We start from the raw sequence: 15,148 nt of genomic DNA, 5'->3' as shown, positions 1-15,148 counted from the left end.
GTAATTAACAGCAGCAAAAGGACAGTTTTGAAGTAGCAACGGAAGTAATGTTCCGGTTGGGGGCCAGCACAACATGGGGAGCTGGGTGAAAGGGCCGGGCATCAGGAAGGCAGGGAACATGGCTCCAGGAGGAGGGCCGGCCAGGCGGGGGCTGGGGAGCTGGTGGAGCTCGGCTCTGTGTGATGCCGGGCCCAGCAGAGCACAGAGCAGACAGGATGGAGAGCCGGTCACAGGCACACTGGATGGGGCGAGGACGGGCGGAGGAGCCACCAAGCACTTTCTGTCATTAGCCAACGCCTCTTCGTGCTTCTGTGTTGGGGTGGAACACCTACCGGGTGACCTTCCTCCATCTGCTGCGCACCCCGCTGCCGGAGTCTGCAGGCATGTGCCGCTGTGCCTCCTGTGGCTCACTGTGGGCTCCGGCCGGAACCCCTGCTAGTACTGGTAACTGAGTAACGGAAAGCGTGCACCTGGTTCGCTGGGGCTGCCATAGCAGGCAGCTGTCTCAGCGTGGAGGCTGCAAGGCCAAGGTCAAGGTGCGGGCAGGAGCGGTTCCTCCCGGCCTGGGAGGGAGGGCCTGTGTCAGGCCTCTGTGCCTGGGCCCGGCTGCGTGGCCCTGCGTCTCTGCCTCTGGGTCTGTCTGTCCACCCGTCACATTGGATGGGGCCTGCCCCCCAGCCTCGCAGTGTAACCCTGAGAGCATGCAGGCTCAGCGGCCAGCTGCACACCCTCCCGGCGTCGGCGCACACGGGAACCATGCGTGTCTGCGTTTGCTTGCGGTCAGGTGCTCAGCTCCTGCATCCTGCCGTCTGTATGGCGTGAGCCTCCTTGGCAGCAGCAGAGGAGGAGGTCTGCGGTGCTCCCTGTGACCTCTCTCCCACCCCCTCGTTTTCCGCCTCGCCCTCGTCTCAGCGTGTCTGCTCGTGCCTTCTGAGGTAGCGGAGCTGTTCCCGTGAGCGGACAGGCCACACTAGCACAGCTCCCAGTTAAGGCCTTACTGCTTAGAACTCAGTGGCAATAAAATCAGGCTCGACTTTATTATTTCATTTTATTTTTTAAATAAATATATTTTTTATTGACACCAGAGAGGATGGGTTAGATAGAAACACCAATGATGAGAGAGAATGACAGATCGGCTTCCTCCTCACACTGGGGATCGAGCCCGCAACCTGGGCATGTGCCTGACCAGGAATCAGCTGTGACCTCCTGGTTCCTAGGTTGGCACTCAACCACTGAGCCACCCCGGCGGGCAATGCACAACTTTACAGTGTCCTTCCCACCCCCCTCCTCCCTCCCTCCTTTCCCAGCAGCTGGCGCCCGCCCTCCCTCTGCTGCCACTTCACGTGCTGGGACTGCAGAGCTGAGCAGGATGAGCTAGAGGGGGGCGTTTCTGTTGTCCCTTCTCTCCGCTGCCCAGCTGCCTCTAAAAACAAGCAGTGTTTGGGGAAGTCTCTTCCGTTCGCTGTTCGGCTTCTCTGATGCTTTCGGATCATGCCCTAGGTTTCCCCGTCAGACTGGTGGACGGCGAGAATGAGAGAGAGGGGCGAGTGGAGGTGTTCCTCAGGGGCCAGTGGGGAACCATCTGCGATGACGGCTGGACGGACAGGAACGCGGCTGTGACCTGTCGGCAGCTCGGCTTCAGGTAAGGGCGCTGGTTACTCAGCTGGGCACCTCAGGAACACTTCTGAGTCTTTAAGGCCTGTTTCATTGAGTGATTTCTTGAATATTAATTTATAAATCTCATTCAGAATTGTAAAGAATACTAGGTAGAGTGCTTAAAACTTTGTCTTTTCACAAGAGACATATAATATGTCACATACTCGTGTAGCTTTTACTTAATAACAAACCTATGTATATAAAAGCCTAAAAGCAAAGTGTCTCCTAAGGAGAGCGTTCAACCCACTGGGAGTTTGATTGTCACTATGACGTGCGCTGACCACCAGGGGGCAGCGTGGAACAAAGGCAGGCCCCAGCTGGCAGCTGGGAAGGGAGGCCCCAGCCCAGAACAGCAGCCCTAGAGACCCTGGGCCTCTGGTCCTGTGATCACTCTGACGCCGTGTGCTGCCGTCAGCAGGGGCTGAGCTAGCCTCCCCCGTGGTGTGTGTCGTGCTGCCGCCGTGGGAGGCTGTGGATTAGAGAGTGAGTGGTGCTCGCTCTGTGCACAGGGCAGAGACGCTCTGTGAATGCCCTGACAGCGAGCCCTGCGCCTTGGCTCTGAGCCGAGGCCGAACTAGACGCTGCTCTGCCTCCGTCTGGCTCCGGGCTTGCAGACGGCCAGCTGCGGTGGTCTCCAGCCGCCTTCTGTCTCTGCCTTCCCTGTGCTTCCTCTGTGGGCGCTCTCACCGCCCCGATGGCCCCACGCTGGTGCCCGGCTTTCCTGAGCCAGAGGCTGTGTGTCTGCGGGAGCGTCCCCAGGCTCCCAGGCCCCCTCAGCCCAGGCCCAGCCGTCACTCGGAAGGAGGACGCTGGTTCCCGCTGTGAGCGCTGACACGGAGAGGCGGGTCCTGTGGCCTCCTCCAGCCGTGCAGGGCTGAGGCTTTGTGCACGTGTGCAGTGAGTGTGCAAATATCTGGAATGTGTTCCGTGCAGAGGGCTAGGATGTGTCAGCGAATGCACACACACTGTCCAGCTCGTAGTGGGTTATGAATGGTGGTTTGGATTTCAAGCTGTGCCCTCTCTTACACATCTGTTTATGTAAATGTGACTAGTTATTCTATGCAGGATACATTTTTATTTTTTTAAAGTATTTCTATTTTATTTATTTTGTTAATTCTCACCTGAGGAAATTTTTTCCATTGTTTTCTCAAGAAGAGTGGAAGGAAGGAAGGAAGGGAGGGAGAGAGAAACAGGGATGTGAGAGAGACACATGGATTGGTTGCCTCCAGCATGAGTTCCGACCTGGGTCAGGAAGCAAACCTTCAACCCAGGTGCATGCCCTTGACCAGAAGCAAGCCTTCCACCCTTCAGTGCACAGGCTGACGCTCTGACCACTGAGCAATGCCAGCCAGGACTAAGTTATTTCTATTTTAACAAAAATTCAAAATTAACTTTCTAATGTTTTAATTCAAAGTTTGTTTTCTGTTACTCAGACGCTATAAGTTATGCTCAGCTTGGACCCAGTTACAATTCCAGCTGCCCTCTGGCCAGAGTGCATTATTGGTGATCACATTGTCAGCGTCTGCAATTTGCACGTGACACGGATTTCCAGCTTTGAACTTGTAGGCTATAGTTGCAGGCAGGACCAGCCTACCTTAGATGCCACATGAACTTTGTCAGTGATTCATTTTGTTTCCTTTCTCACATTCTTTCTTCCATTTGAACACACACACACACACACACACACACACACACACACACGTATTACATTCCCAGGGAATTTCCTTATTTAAAATCAGCCATTAAAGAGCATTGCTGTTTGAGACCGTTTTATTGTTCATACTTTAGTTTTTCTTTTTTTCCTTCTTTTTCTAAAAAAAAAAAGACAACAGGGTGATTATTAGAAAGTGAGGAAGGAAGAGAAAAAAAAACAAAACACTGATGTGAGAGTGAAACATCAGTCAGCTGCCTCCTGCACGCCCTCCACTGGGGATCAAGCTGACAACCTGGGCATGTGTCCTGACGGGGAATGGAACCGTGACCTCTAAGTGCACAGGACAATGCCCAACCACTGAACCACACCGGCTAGGGCCATACTTCCGTTTTTTCTGTAGACATGACCCAGGCAATCTCATGGTACTTTGGAAATGTGAAGAGAAAGGCCAAATTGGATCCTCACATTGTGGTGCAGCCACAGTTAAGGGGAAGAAGTCCCTAAGCACACCCATCAGTGCATTTTCCTTCCATCTACATGTGTCATTGCTTTGTGCTTACCATCATTCTATGTTCAACTGAACTGGTGAACTGAAGTAAAACAGTCCAGATTAATGAACATTAATGAACATTTGCAGCAATTTTCCATTGTGTTTCTGTCACAATGATGAAGAAAGGCACTGAAAGAATATTTTACTTTGTAATTGTTTTTTCTTTCAAATAAAGTATCTTAGTAAGTAAAACAGTAACTTAATGCTACTATATAACAAATTGGATAATCACCTTCTAGTGCATAATCCACTCCTTCCCAGCAAATAGTGTTTAAATGAGAATCATTTAGGCATTTGCTCTGTGGATGCACTTGAACGTTTGAATGCCTTCCCGCTAGGAAGTGGGGTTTGCTGGGAGAACATGCACAGACTGTGTTCGGGTTGTGACAGAGAAGGGGTCTTTCCTGGGATTGAAGTGTTAAAGTCTTCGGTAAAGCGCTTTTTTGTGGACACCAATCCAGAAAACCTCAGAGCTGTGAAGGCGTGGACTTACTGGTAAGAGGTCCGGAGGCCCATCCCGCCAGCTCTGCTAGGGAGGGTTAGTCCTTGGAAACACTGAGTCAAAACAGCATTACAGTGCACTTCCTTAGGGGAGAAGCAGAACCGGATGACGGAGCCAGGAGAGTGATGCTGGCTAACCGAGAGAGCTTAGAGTCACCAGCAAGCCAGCCGCCCTTCTTCCCGAGCGGCCAGTGATGTCTGGAGCTCCCGCACGTGGCACGCTGTCTCCGAGGCCTGAGAGAGGTGCTGCATCCGCTAGCTCGCTGAGGTGGACCGAACAGCCTGAAGCAGAAAGACGGTCCTCCCCTTTGAACTTCCTGCCAGTCCGTTAGCACAGGCCTCCGCGTGGCATTCTTCCAGAACTGCACGGTTGTTAGCGGGGCCTGCCTTAAAACAACTTACCATCTGCGGGCCTTTGCAGAGACCTAACATCAGTGTAGTGTGTTTGCTCCAGACCATGTGTGTGCGCACCGCCCTGCAGGAGGAGAGCTGTTTGCCTTGGAAAAAATAAAAGTATATCTAATTGTGTCTCACACCTCAGAAACTACACAGCTCTTCAGGTCTGGCATATTTGTACATGACATTTAAAAATAGAGCAGTCACATCCCTCTTTGGTCACATCCAGTGACATATAAATATCACAGGGAGTGACATTCTGTCACTCAGTTTAAAAATACACGAGCAAGCTCTTCTTTGACCTTCACAAATTTCACATAGCTTCTTTTCTCCTGAAACTTCTCATTTAAATGGCCTCTTCACAGAATTCATTATGCTTTAAAAAACGTGTGTGTACATATATATGCATATATACGGTGTCTGTTCGCAGGAACACACAGAGTGCAAGAAAGAGAAATTAAATCCTTCTATCAGGTTCCTCTCTGGATTTAAAAATTTCTAGTGCACAACTGATTAAAAACAACAAATGATTATTAAACATAGGAGAGAAGAGTTGACTCAAGCCCCCACTTAATCAGACGAATGGGCTGGCTTTGTGGTGCTTGTACCAGGAAGGGACCATTGCTATCATCCATTCTGAACTGTGTGGCCATTAGAGGCTTAAATCTTGAAGGAAGGTGCTGCGGTGGGATTCTGGACAGTGAAAAGTATGCCTTTCTCTTGTGAGGGGGAGAAGGGACATTTTGAAAGAGAAGTTCGTCTTGATTTCAGCAAGACCAGCTTTTAGGAAGAATAAACATGAGTTTGAGGATCTGAACACGGATTCTCGCAAAGCCTGACACCCAGTTAAGGGTGAATGTCAGAGCCTCCTGTCTCCGTGAAGTTCCCTCCATGTGCCACTGCCACCCTCACCTTTCCTACAGATGACACAGTCCTTACTTATTAAACGAAAGTCAGCCGGGCAGGGCACATGCCCGGGTTGTGGGCTCGATCCTGTGATCCATGGTTCTCTCATCATTGATGTTTCTATCTCTTCCTCTCCCTTCCTCTCTGAGATCAATAAAAATATATACAGGGTCCTGGATTGCGAGAGAGTGCAGGCCAGGCTGAGGGACCCCACCAGTGCACAATCAGGCCGGGAAAGGACCGAGAAGGGGCTCCAGGGCATGTCCAGCCCATCTCGTTCAGTCCCAATCAGCTGGACCCCAGCAGCAAGCTAATCTATCGGTTGGAGTGTCAATGCACATCATAGCGACTGATGGACCAGTTGATTCTTTGCTCCCTGGTGGTCAGTGCATGTCATAGTAAGCAGTTGGGCAGCCTTAGCATATCATTAGCTTATTATGCTCTGTGTGGCCATTAGAGGCTTAAATCTTGAAGGAAGGTGCTGCGGTGGGATTCTGGACAGTGAAAAGTATGCCTTTCTGCCATTGGTTCTATTTGCATTTTACCCTTTTATTATATTGGATATGAGAGGCCCAGCGCACAAATTCGTGCACCAGCAGGGTCCCTCAGCCTGGCCTGCAGGGTTGGGCTGAAACTGGCTTTCCGACATCCCCCAAGAGGGTCCTGGATTGTGAGAGGGTGCAGGCCAGGCTGAGGGACCCCACCGGTGCATGATTGGGACTGGGGAAGGATGCGGGAGGTTGGCCAGCTGGGGAGGGATTGTGGGAGGGATCCAGGGCATTTCCAGCCTCTCTCGCCAGTCCCAATTGGCTGGAGCATCTGTCTTTTGGTGTCAGTGTATGTCATACTGGTGGTTGACTGTCTTCCCTCGGTGGTCAGTGCACATCATAGCATGCGGTTGAGTGACCTTAGCTTATCGTTAGCATACTACACTTTGATTGGTTGAATGGACAACCCAATCCTGGACACTTAGTATATTAGACTTATATAGAATGATTGTCTGCCTAGAAAACCAAAGCGAATCAACTGGAAAGACACTAGACCTAGTGTTTGTTAATGTAAATTATAAATTATAAATGTTTTTAAAAGCATTAATGTTCCTATACGCTAGGCAGAAAATAAAAATTTAAAAGTCTCCTTTATAGAAGGCACAAAAACAAAAATCTAGGACTACACTTGGCAGTAACTGAGACGGACGTGAAAAAAACAAGGTCTTTTCTGAAGGTAGGACACCTCACACATGATCCATCGCAGCCCTGATGGGAAGACTAATTAGAAACGAACCTGCATCAAAGCTCTCCTTGTAAAATCTGTTTCCTGGTGTGAGGAGAGGGAGGGGCTGATTTCCGGATTCAGCTGAGATGAAAGCCTTGGGCCTCGGGCGGGCCCGGGCACAGGCACAGCATCAGCGGCACCTCCGGCAGCGGCCTTGGCCTCGGTCGCCCCCTTAGGTCACGGGGGACATAGACCTGCCCAGACCCGGCCCCTCCACGATTCTCCTTTAATGCGGTCAGGTGGGGCTCACGTTTTGCTAAATTTTAATTTTTTTCAATCACAGTTTGCATTTGGTATTGTTTTGTGTTAGTTTCAGGCGAACCGCCTAGCGGTAAAACAGTCATCCGCTTTGTAACCAGGCCCGGCACCGGGCATGGCTATAGGCTCTGCTGCATTTTAAAAGCCCCCAAAGGTCACCTAATGCGTGGCCCAGGGGCATCGCTGAGCTGTGGAGACGGAGGAGTGGCTTCAGGCCTTGGCGCTTGGTCAGTGAGGAAGGAGAAGGCCTCACACAGCGGCAAGCAGTGACAGGGACAGGCACTCAGGGAGGAAAGGGAAGCTGACCCCTGGGGAACACTGAGAGACAGAGAGAGAGAGAGAGAGAGAGAGAGAGAGAGAGAGAGAGAGAGAGAGAGAGAGAGAGAGAGAGAGAGGGAGAGAAAGAGAGAGAAACAGGGAGAGAGAGGGGGGGAGGGGGAGGGAGAGGGAGAGGGAGAGGGAGAGGGAGAGGGAGAAGGAAAGGGAGAAGAGAAGGGAAAGGGAGAGGGAGAGGCAGAGGCAGAGGCAGAGGGAGAGGCAGAGGCAGAGGGAGAGGCAGAGGCAGAGGCAGAGGGAGAGGCAGAGGGAGGGAGAGGGAGAGGGAGAGGGAGAGGGAGAGGGAGAGAGGCCAGAGGCAGAGGCAGAGGCAGAGGCAGAGGCAGAGCAAGAGCAGAGGCAGAGGCAGAGGGAGAGGCAGAGGGAGAGGCAGAGGCAGAGGCAGAGGCAGAGGGAGAGGCAGAGGGGGAGGGAGAGGGAGAGGCAGAGGCAGAGGCAGAGGCAGAGGCAGAGGCAGAGGGAGAAAAGCTCTTCCTTCAGTTCCTTCCATGCAGCCCCGCGTGGCAGAGGCACAGCTGCTTCCCAAGGCGGTGCCGGCCAGCGTGCCTGCGGAGCCGTAGGAAGGCGCCTGCTCTGCCCGGAGCCCGTGGCCCCTCAGCCTGGTGCTCTTCGCAGGGGCCCCGCCCGGGCGCCCGAGGCCCCTCAGCCTGGTGCTCTTCGCAGGGGCCCCGCCCGGGCGCGGGCCATGGCGTACTTCGGGGAAGGCCGGGGGCCCATCCACATGGACAACGTGGCGTGCACGGGCAGCGAGCGGGCCCTGGCCGACTGCCTCAAGCAGGAGGTGGGGAGGCACAACTGTCGCCACAGCGAGGACGCGGGCGTCATTTGTGATTATCTCGGCAAGAAGGCGCCAGGGAACGGGGATAAAGGTAAGTCCCCTCTGGCCCCGCAGCCCCGGTCCTGACGTCCTGACGTCCTGACGGAGCGGCACCCACAGCCAGCCCAGCCCGGGAAGCCCGCCGTGCTGTGGGCGGAGGCTCTGCGGGCATCACCGTGGGGGGGGGGGGGGTCGGCGTCCCGAAAGCCCCAGCTGACATTTATTAATACTTCATAAGAAGAAATGAAAGTGCGAAGACAAACGCCGGGGGCACTGCTGCTCAGCCTGAGAGTTAAAACAACAGGGATCATCTTTTAAATAGAAGGAATCCTTTTTTATAGGTTTTATCTTTTGAAATTAAAAATGTCAGGAAAAGGAGAAAGAATCTTTTCATAGGAGACAGTCCCTGATGTGTTGCACTTTTTTTTTTTTTAATATATTTTATTGATTTTGTACAGAGAGGAAGGGAGAGAAATAGAGAGCTAGAAACATCGATGAGAGAGAGTCATCGATCAGCTGCCTCCTGCACACCCCCTACTGGGGATATGCCCGCAACCAAGGTACATGCCCCTGACCGGAATCGAACCCGGGACCCTTCAGTCCCCAAGCCGACGCTCCATTCATTGAGCCAAACCGGTCCCGGCTGATGTGTTGTACTTAAATAGAAGAGTTGTTGAAAGCTTCGAGTGTAATTTTTATGAAACAAGTACTGCTTTAACCAGTTAGCTGCCGCCGTCCGAAACGGAAGCCACCCTGCGAATTGCAGCCGCTGTGGGCGTGGGCGGGTGAGCGAGAGGGGACCATGGCTGTTTGGAGAAGCTGGCCTGTGGGTGAAGAGCCGTGGCCTCTGCTCACACGGGCTGTGCTGGCTTTCCGAGCAGCGGGAGCCTCAGCACCGGTCCTTCTCTACCACTGTCGCCTGCTGCCCAGGAGCAGACCGTCCGTAAGCGGGGTCTCCTTCGTGTGGTTCTTCGCTGTCTGGGGGGCTTTGGAGTGTAGAGAGAGACCTTTACAACCTTTTGTGCTCGGAGACACGTGTGTTCCTATGCATGACAAACGGGAGTTGGCAAGCCAGTTCTTCCCAAGTGTTGGCTATAACGTGTTTTATTAAATTCCCTTCAGCAATTCAACCTCCAGTTACAAGTGGAATGTAACTAGTAGAAAATTCTTTCAATTATTCCTTAAGCAAAGGGAAAACACAAAAAACCCAGCAATTGTAAAATGGTTTACAACATTTACCATATTCCCATGTAAACCTATTTTAAAGTATGACATAGATTTATTTCTCCACAATTTATGCATTTGTTCTTATGCCTTCTTAGAGTTAATCCTCACCCAAGGATATTTTCCCATTGATTTTTAGAGAGAGTGGAAGGAAGACAGGGAGCGAGAGCGAGGGAGAGAGAGAGAGAGAGAGAGAGAGAGAGAGAGAGAGAGAGAGAGAGAGAGAGAGATGTGAGAGAGACACATTGATTGGTTGCCTCCCGCACATGCCCAGACCTGGGGCCAGGATTGATCCTGCGAGCCAGGTACGTGCTCTTGACTAGAATTGAACCTGGCCTTCGGTCCATCGGCTGACGCTTTATCTCCTGAGCCAAACCAGCCAGGACAGGCCTTCCTGGAGTTGCAGCAATGTCTGTTTTGATACATTTCCATGGTTCCAGTGCTACTGTACTTCAGATAAAGAGATTCCTTCGCAGACCCCCGACTGCAGAGTCCGGCACACTCACTGCTGCTTCTGTGCTGAGGCTCGCGACCTAGTGACGGACTGTGAGAGGGCGACTCAGACTGGCGCATCGGAGGGTCCTTTCGTAAACGAGCTGCATTTAGCCTTTCAGTCATTGGAGCAGCGGACTTGGTGGCCTTCGGAAGATGTTCCTTCCTTGCGAGCTGGTGCTCTGCTCAGAATGAGGCCAAGGCCAGCCCCGCTGGCTCAGAATTACCTCATCCCTGCTTGGCCTGGCAGGAGGGTCCTGGCAAACCTGTGTTCTCCCCCCACATGTTAGAGCTGGCAGTGCCAGCGAGAGGCCCGGCCTGAGCATGAGCTCACGTGGCACTCAGTCCTCTGGGGGACCTTGCGGCACCTCCGCCATAGGACATGCTAGTGCTGATTCCTGCTGAGTCACCCTCTACTGGTTACCAAGGCAACCATTGGTGCTGAGGTCTCTGTCCTCACCCAGAGAGGAAATCAGTCTCTGCCTCTCCTTTACACACATGTACCTCCCCAGTGAGCAGAGCTCACCTGTCAGTTCTCCTTCTTAAACATCGGAAAATCAGCCATACTTTAGATTGCACCTGCTTCTGCACACACTCACCATATATTTTTAACTTGGCTCTTTTGCTTACGCTCTTGCTGTAGAGTCTGTTGTCTTGGAAATGGGATTAAATACAGTTTGCTGACCCAGCCAGAGTGGCTCAGAGGTTGGGCATCGACCTATGAACAGGAGGTCGCAGTTCTATTCCCAGTCAGGGCACATGCCTGGATTTCGGGCTCAGTCCCCAGTAGGGGGCGTGCAGGAGGCAGCTGGTCCATGAATCTCATCATTGATGTTTCTCTCTCTCCCTCTCTTCCTTCCTCTCTGAAATAAATAAAAATATTTTTAAAAATTATTTAAAAAGTGCTTACAGCTCTTCTCGAATTTGTCTAGCAGGTCTTCTGGTTTTTACCAGAAGACTCTAAAAAATGAAATAAACGAATGAATGAGTGCGGTTTGCCACCGAGGGGCACAGCGAGCCCTGTGCGTGCTGAAATGGGAGTCGGGGTGCACGTGGGCCCGCTGCCCGCTGAAGGGGGCTGCCCCCCAGGTGCCTGGCACGGGGCTGGCAGAGGCTGTGTGAACAGAGGGGCTGGACCACCGGGCCTTTGGGTAATGTTCCGGCGCCCAAACAGCCTCTCCCAGCGGAGGAGGCGGCGTGGGTTCTGATGGGTCAGACCCGGAACCGGGACCCCAGGGCCTGCTCTGCCGTGAGTGGCGCTGCCCTGGGCGTGAGAAGGCGCCTGGGGCTCCTGCCAGGAAGGCAGCCAGTCCTCCGAGGAGGCGGCACTTGAGTCGGAGCAGGAGCGGTGGGGTCTGTGTGGCTGTTTCCCGCCCCGATCGGGAGTAATTCCTACGTTTCTGCCCAGCGCCCGTTCCGCCCGGCTGTGGGCTCCGGCCGATGCTCCGGCGGCAGAAGCGCATCGTCGGCGGGAAGAACTCGCTTAGGTAACGGTTCCCATGGAGACCCAGGTCAGAGGCACTGGGTGACTCGGTGCAAACGGGGAGAGGTTTACTCGTGGTGTTCTCCAACCAAACCCGGACCCCCTGCGCGCGCCCGGCCCCCCTGCGCGCGCCCGGCCCCCTGCGCGCGCCCGGCCCCCTGCGCGCGCCCGGCCCCCTGCGCGCGCCCGGCCCCCTGCGCGCGCCCGGCCCCCTGCGCGCGCCCGGCCTGTGCGTTCTCAGCCGCTGTCCGATTGCCAGCTGCTGAGCGCGTGGCAGAAACCAGGTCCCGGAGGTCGGAGCCAGCGCGGCCCAGAGCGCACTGAGTGTGGCATCGGGGCCTCTGGACGTGGCTCCTGCTCACAGTTACTTCGCTGCTGCACTTTCTGTGGAAACCAGCGCCTGCCCAGCGAATGCTCTGCAGGCTGCGAGGGGAGGGCGTGAGGAGGATGTGAAGCACGGAGGAGGGCTGGCTTCTGGAACCGGGTGCCCAGGCCCCGCTGTGCAGGGTGGGGCACCGTTCACCCGGGCCCTCTGATGCCCCCTAGCCTGCCCTCTCCTGGGCCTGACGGGCCGCCTGCTGTCTTCCAGGGGCGGCTGGCCCTGGCAGGTGGCGCTGCGCCTCCGGTCCCCCCGCGGGGACGGCCGGCTCCTCTGCGGGGCCACGCTGCTGAGCAGCTGCTGGGTGCTGACGGCCGCGCACTGCTTCAAGAGGTACGTCCACTCCGTCCATTCCGACAGCCTCCCCTAGTTCCTTCCCGCCTTCCTCCCCAGCACCGCCCCCCTCCCTTCCTACCTTCCTCCCCAGCACTGGCCCCCCAATCCATCCCTTCCTGCCTTCCTCCCCAGCACCGCCCACCCTCCCTTCCTGCCTTCCTCCCCAGCACTGCACCCCCCCCCCCTTCCTTCCTGCCTTCCTCCCCAGCACCCACAGGGCCAGGCTCACCGCTGCCCGGTGTTGGAGAAAGCCTGGACTGGCCTTAGGGGAACAGAAGGTGGTGTTCGGGGGAGGCAGCTACTGTAGCGCTTGCTGAGAGCACGCCAGAGGGTGACATGGTGCCGAGAGCTAGCAGAGACCCCTGGTTATCTGGTTGGTTATCTGGTTAGGAAGGCGGGGGACAGGTGGCCCCTGGCTACCACTCAACAGGCACAGGAGGCCCCTGGCTACCGCACTCAACAGGCACAGGCGCCCCTGGCTACCACTCAACAGGCACAGGCGCCCCTGGCTACCACCCAACAGGCACAGGCGCCCCTGGCTACCACTCAACAGGCACAGGCGGCCTCTGGCTACTGTACTGGCCAGTGTTGCTCGAGATGGTTTTTAAATTCTATTTCAAAGATACACGAAACATTTCAGCAGTACTTTCAAGGGTGCACAGTTTTTCTCGTTTGAAAAGTAATAAATCACTTGGGGTATTTAAAACCTGAAGACATTAATTAGGCATATTAAATCTTTAAAATAGTAATATCAGTATACAGAAAGTGGGAGTTAGTTGATTATTGGCCACTATTGGTTTTTAGTCTTGGGACCTGAAATAATCCTAAATGTTGCTTCCATTTGGAAGCAGAGCCAGCAGGTGACATTCTGTGGGCACGCATGTAAAAGGCCTCTGGGTTAAAGACGGATGAGTTAAGTTGGAGATGGATATCCCCCAAGGAAGCACAGGAAACGGTATTCCAGGTCTGGGGCAGGTGGCTGATGGCGACATCATCTCTGTAGCGTCGTTGGGTGTCTTGAGCCGGACAGTTAAATCACATGGCGTTGACAGGGCCTGCACAGCCTGGCTGTGTTTGGCGCGTCTAGCTTCCGGGAATGGACAGGAGCAAGGGGGAGGTTGTGCTCTAGGGGTGGGCAGACCCTGGAGCAGGGGTCCTCAAACTTTTTAAAGTGGGGGCCAGATCACGGTCCCTCAGAGAGCTGGAGGGCCGGACTATATGAACTACTAATTCCTACTGTAACACCTCGGCTGCGCTCACTGCCCAAAAAACCTGGCGGGCCAGATCAGACTCCTCTGCGGGCCGCATGTGGCCCGCGGGCCGTAGTTTGAAGACGCCTGCCCTGGAGAATGCCAACTTCTCTACATTCACACCCAAGGAAGGCCTGGTTCCCAGTGGACCACCTTCATGTTCTGGGGAAAAGTTAGGATGGGAGCTGCTCCATGTCATTCCCCCTCCCCGCAGCCTAGGAAGTGGTGCCCATGAAGCCGGAGCCGGGGGTTGTCAGATAAAAGGACAGTGAGACTATGGGATGCAGCCTGGGGAGAGGGAGGTCAGGGCCCAGGGACTGAGCTATGGTGGGCTTGAAGGATGCAGCCTGGGGGGAGGGAGGTCAGGGCCCAGGGACTGAGCTATGGTGGGGTTGAAGGATGCAGCCTGGGGGGAGGGAGGTCAGGGCCCAGGGACTGAGCTATGGTGGGGTTGAAGGATGCAGCCTGGGGCGAGGGAGGTCAGGGCCCAGGGACTGAGCTATGGTGGGCTTGAAGGATGACTCCTGCATCGCGCAGCGGTGGGGGCAGAGCGGTGGGAGGAAAGGGGGAGTTCAGGGGCGGGTGACATGGGACACGGGCTTGCGGTAGCTCTGGGGGCCGTCACTCGGCCACGACCACCTTACAGCATCGGGAAGGCTGACCAGCTCCTGCCTCTCAGGTACGGGAACAGCACGCGGAGCTACGCTGTCCGGGTGGGGGACTACCACACGCTGGTGCCTGAGGAGTTTGAGGAGGAAATCGGAGTCCAGCAGATTGTCATTCACGGGGCGTACCGGCCGGACAGCAGTGACCACGACATCGCCCTGGTCAGGCTGCAGGGCCCGGACGGGCAGTGCGCCAGGCTCAGCAGCCACGTGCTACCCGCCTGCCTGCCGCTCTGGAGGGAGAGGCCACAGAAGACAGCCTCCAACTGCCACATCACAGGCTGGGGAGACACAGGTAACGGAATGACGGATGGGGAGGCGGGAGGGTCACCTGGCCCATGGCGGCTCGGATGGTTGGTTGTAAAATCTTAGTGGATTCAGATGAGGTCATGAACTTGGACTCACAATCTGGGTGTGGAGCTAAAGCCCGTCATACATGTGTATGAAGACAGGGCTTCTGTTTAGAACAGTTACTGTCACTACATGCTGACGATAATTGTCACTTGTAATCGGTCCTCACGTCAGGGAGGCAGAGGGATCTTAGAGGAGTGGACGTACTCACCCACACCAGCCTGAGCATCCCTCCCCTTTTCTTTGCGGAGTTCAGATGCCCACGCCTGCATGCCTGCTTTCTGTGGGGCTGTCTGTAGCGAGTCCATAATGCTGCTAGTGTGATGCCCAGATTTCGTGATCCCCAAAGACCACCAGGGAGCCGAGTCCAATGCAAAAGCACAGAGCCTTTATTTGAGCTAGCCCGAGCTCAGTCCCACATACACCGGCGCAGTGGCGAGGTGGGGAGAGAGCGAGCTTCCACAGGACAAAGGGTTTTACGGGGTCTGGGTCGGGGGAGGGTCAGGCCCCAGTTGGCTGACCCCAGTTGCAGGTCAGGGTTTTATTCCAGGGTTTTACAGCTGGGACGGCACAAAGACAGGAAATGACTAACGCATTCCTGGGTCTGAGCTATGCCGTT

General features: G+C 54.7%; 1 protein-coding gene and 1 non-coding gene across 2 annotated transcripts in view; both read left to right on the top strand.

The window, feature by feature from the left end:
• Window positions 1-15,148, top strand: part of PRSS12 (serine protease 12) — a 56,192-nt gene that overhangs the window by 39,863 nt on the left and 1,181 nt on the right. Inside the window, exons 6-10 of the mRNA XM_045586044.1 lie at window positions 1,501-1,642; window positions 8,196-8,401; window positions 11,474-11,552; window positions 12,138-12,260; window positions 14,193-14,473. Coding sequence (XP_045442000.1) covers window positions 1,501-1,642; window positions 8,196-8,401; window positions 11,474-11,552; window positions 12,138-12,260; window positions 14,193-14,473 — 831 coding nt within the window. The remainder of the gene's footprint in view (window positions 1-1,500; window positions 1,643-8,195; window positions 8,402-11,473; window positions 11,553-12,137; window positions 12,261-14,192; window positions 14,474-15,148) is intronic.
• Window positions 10,966-11,028, top strand: LOC118726200. The gene has a single exon (XR_004990231.1). It is a non-coding gene; the product is annotated as a U7 small nuclear RNA (small nuclear RNA).

Source organism: Pipistrellus kuhlii, unplaced genomic scaffold (genome assembly GCF_014108245.1).
Source record: "Pipistrellus kuhlii isolate mPipKuh1 unplaced genomic scaffold, mPipKuh1.p scaffold_m20_p_21, whole genome shotgun sequence".
NCBI classification, from domain to species: Eukaryota; Metazoa; Chordata; class Mammalia; order Chiroptera; family Vespertilionidae; genus Pipistrellus; species Pipistrellus kuhlii.
The sequence above is the reverse complement of the archived record's forward strand: the minus strand, read 5'-3'. Positions and strand labels throughout refer to the sequence as shown.